Below are 3,970 nucleotides of genomic sequence, written 5' to 3' on the forward strand. Positions count from 1 at the left end.
AATATTGATTGGTGAACTGATTGATCTATGCCAGAAAACTATTGACCTATAGCTTGACTACCCGTTGTTCCCACAACCAGTCAATGAGCTGGGAAAAGGCAATTCGAACATTGCAATGCTATCAAACGTAACACGCTATGAAAGCTATAAGTAGGGGGACACTTACCATATTGGACCCTGGGTAACACATAATTGTTGGATACTTCTTAAAAGTGCCGTCGGCTTCCTCTGCCCGTCGCCCTGAGAATTTCTGGCATGAGAGGAGAGGGAATTCGGCAGCCACGCTGCGCTTTGCTACTTCCGTTGAGCAATCCGAGCATCAACTGATAGTCTCAGATACTGCCTAGGGCGTATGGCCACAATATTGCGTCTTGTCATATGGTGCTTACTATACTGTGCAATAAGCAAGATGTGCAAACAGGCAAACCAACTAATCATTTCTTAATTAACTCTTCACTGAATAGTTAACACCTCCAACACTGTCATAGTCCTAAAACCTCTTCTATCAATACATAAAAGAGAGATGGTCGATCTTACCAAAGAGATGACATCAATATAAATAGTGCCAGCATTTCCCAAATCCCACTACATCACATAACGTTTGCTTTTTCGCAATGGTTAACATTGCTAGGCTTCAGCGAAGCGAGCATAATAACAAGCAATAATTATATGATCATGTTGAAGTTTAGCTCGACCAGATACACTCAACAGTATGAGTTCCTAGAGATTGTTTCTGTTACGGATGCATCCTAGTTGGGCGCCAAGCTAAGGGGGTAAAAAAACGACCTGATTCTTGCCTACAAGCGGCAACGTTTGCTGGTGCAATCGCCGCCGTGGGTCACTGAGGTGAAGCCAAAGTAGCAACTCTTCATAAGTCCTGACCCGGACTTGCCCACTCGACTCCGCTTCAGCCATAAACAGATGGACACCTGATCTACAAGACTGTGAAGGTGATACCAAAAACGGCTGAACCTCTGCATCATTCCCACACAACTGGGAAGCGTCTACAGCGGGGGTCTCTCCACGTGCAGCCAAAACTTCACTTGCTATTGTGTCTATTCCAGCTGTATTACACACGTGTGCCTGCGCTTCTCGTTGGCCCTCTGCAGTGGAATCCTTTATTTCTTTTTCCAGTGATGCGGTACCAACTGTTGTATCGAATACCGCTGCAGCAGCAGCTGCCGCTGCTGCTGGAGAGACATTTGCTGCTTCCGCTGCAGTAAGTGGTACGAGACGATGGGGGAATTTTTCTGAGAACACACAGCACGGGACAACCGCCAGAGCCACATCCGGGAGCTCTTCCGACGCATCACCATGCTGTTTCTGTTCCTCAGACTGTCGTTTCTGCTGTTGCTGTACGTGTTCTTCCATGGTTTTTGCAATGCTGTTGATGCTGCGCATGCTGTCGGTAATGCTCCTCTCATTGTGGCTCCATCTGTGCCTAATTTCACGTACAATTAGTCCCGTTTGCAACAAGTCTCCTGTCGCTTCATCCGGGTGTAGCCCAACAATAGCCGAGGCCTTCAAAAGCTTCTCGCGAACGTAGGGACTACGGCTGAGAAGGGTCCCATCAAACATTGCGGGGATTGTCTCGACCGAACTGACAAAAAACTCTTGAGCTTCCTTCCGCTTTAATCCCTTCTCGCGCAACATCCAATTTGCCTGTCTACGGCTCAAGCGAAGGGGGCACTCTAAAGACCGCCGGCTCCCGCTACTCATAGCGGAACTCAAGACCCCACGAAAACATGTACTTCTAACTCCCGGGATGCCGGCTGTGGCGTCTTGCTCCTCGGAGCACTCGGGTAGCCCCCACGAGAGCTGCTCCCATTCCTTTCGGGCATCTTGTGGCTGCACGGCTAAACTTTTAGTGGTGTACGTGCACCTCGGGTCAATTATAGTAACTGGCACATTGTATTTTACTGTCAACTCGAACGCAAGTTCTCCTCTGCCACCGGCAACTTCGATGACTCCCGAGCCTTTACTAAGACGCTCTGCGCCGTAAGTAGATATGAGCCACTCAGCAAATACTGCACCACGAATGCTCCGTGGATATATCCGTTGTGGCGAATAAATCTGCTGTTCTGGCTGCCGGCAGTCAGGGGGTGGGCAGGAGCTGCACTGCAGCGTGATTGCAGAAGATGAGGGAACAGTAGACACATGATCGGGAAGATGAGGCAGTGGTGGCTGTAGCACTTGGGGATGCTGCTGTGGTAGGAGGAGCTGCCGCTGCACACTCCGCACCTGCCGCTGAGCTTTTAAAATGTCGAAGTGTCTCCTCATTCTGCCGTCCTTGATGTGCATCAGCGGGCAGGCCAAGCGCCTGCAACTCCCTGAAACAAGGTACATTTTGCAAATTCTGGAAATAAGTGCTGTCGTTATTTCATCTGCTGCCTCTCCATCTGTTCCTGATGTGGCTTGCCCTATTCCCGCCTCCGCTGATGCGGATGGAGCCTCCGGCCGGTGAGTCAGCAAGCGTGACTGAAGCTTAACCCTTTGTGCAGCGGCGGCTGCAGCTGCTGCTCCTGCACCTTGTTCCACTGATCTAAGTGCGCGGAGGGCTAACACCTTGAAGCCAATGGATCGGGTCACCTGCAGAATTTCCGTTGGGTCTCTTTCTGTTAGGGTTCCTCCCTTCAGCAGCAGCGGTGAACAGCAAACGCAATCAGAATTGTAGATACAAATCCGCCAAATGGCTTTAGCATTAGCTAGTGCACGCCTTCCACAAAGCTCTAAAGAAGACTCTTTCATGATGTCGTTTTATCGACGCAGCTGTCTCTATACGAGGCCTTGCCCGTACGAATCAGCTCGTTGAGTTGGCGTTTATTGCTTACGGTCTGTAATCCCACCAAACGCACGATTTTAGTTCTGTGCAATCGGATTGAAGGTCTATAATTAAGATACTAGTGCATAATGTTACTGTAGCGTACGCCTTGGGGGTTGTAAATTAGGTCACGTGACTTACTAGCTGTTGCTTGATTTGGCTCAAATGGGATAAGTCAGCCTTCCTTTCTAGAAGGCCAACAGCCTCTACAAAATCTCCCAAGCAAATTTTCCTTGACACGCAACGGTGTACATCCAGCCCCCCGAGATCCGACGAGCAAACGCTGCAGCAGATTGCAGCGTACTTCACAGATGGTGGGCACACTTCTGCAGCTGCTGGTGGATGTGCTAGTGCCATGCCTGGTAGAATTGATTCGAATTCTGCATCAGAATCTGCCCTTTTCTCTGCCGGAATCGCTCCTGCATCGACCGTTGTTACTGCTGCTGCCGCTGTTGTTTTAGTATGCTGTTGCATGAGATCAAAGAAACACAACCGCCTGCCCAAAGACTGCTTACGTGTCACTACACCCCGTATCCGCAGCAGCTGATGCGTCGCCTGGAGCGCTTGTAGGTGCTGCCGCTTATCAGGAAGGTCCTGTGTATGCTGCAATAACGGAGGCACCACGGGCGGTACTCTAGTTTTGTACGGCACTGAGAGCTTTTCGGGGGAGTCAAGGCAAGCAGAAAACAGCGAAGCGTCTACTGCAGCTGGAAGCGCAGCAGCAGCAGCAGCATCGCACCACAAGATGTCAGGAAGAACGGGTACCAGATCACTAGGAGCTCGTGGTGACACAGTTGGTCCTGTTCCTTGTATACCTGCCTGTGGCGCCGCTGTTTCAGGTACGAATTCTCTCATTGCTGCGAGCGGCGTTGCGTTTGGCTCTGTGGCTGTTGCTAGCATACCCATGGCTGTCATTGTTCCTCCTGGACACTGCCAAACCGTGTGGACCGAAGGCAAGATCTCTTACTGCTGCTGCTGCAGCAATAGCAGCAACGCACTAAAGAGCACATATTTGTCGAGATCCATGAGCTGTGGTAGGTCCATCAGCAAATCCTTATTGGTTCGTCCGATTGCCCAAAAATCGTAGAGGGCACTGCAGAAGTAGACAATCGGGGTGGTCCCAAGGTTACTCTGACACACGAAGAACAC

The 3,970-nt window shown here is 50.3% G+C and overlaps 1 protein-coding gene across 1 annotated transcript; it reads right to left on the bottom strand.

The window, feature by feature from the left end:
* Positions 1 to 765: 765 nt before the first annotated feature.
* Positions 766 to 3,736, bottom strand: LOC34624558. The gene is made up of 2 exons (XM_026338153.1): positions 2,963 to 3,736; positions 766 to 2,589 (listed from the first exon to the last, which is right to left on the bottom strand). The coding sequence occupies exons 1-2, from the start codon at positions 3,734 to 3,736 to the stop codon at positions 766 to 768; spliced, it is 2,598 nt and encodes an 865-aa protein (XP_026193938.1).
* Positions 3,737 to 3,970: the final 234 nt, after the last annotated feature.

The sequence above is a fragment of the Cyclospora cayetanensis genome, unplaced genomic scaffold, assembly GCF_002999335.1.
Source record: "Cyclospora cayetanensis isolate NF1_C8 unplaced genomic scaffold, CcayRef3 CcayRef3_contig_234, whole genome shotgun sequence".
Taxonomy (NCBI): domain Eukaryota; phylum Apicomplexa; class Conoidasida; order Eucoccidiorida; family Eimeriidae; genus Cyclospora; species Cyclospora cayetanensis.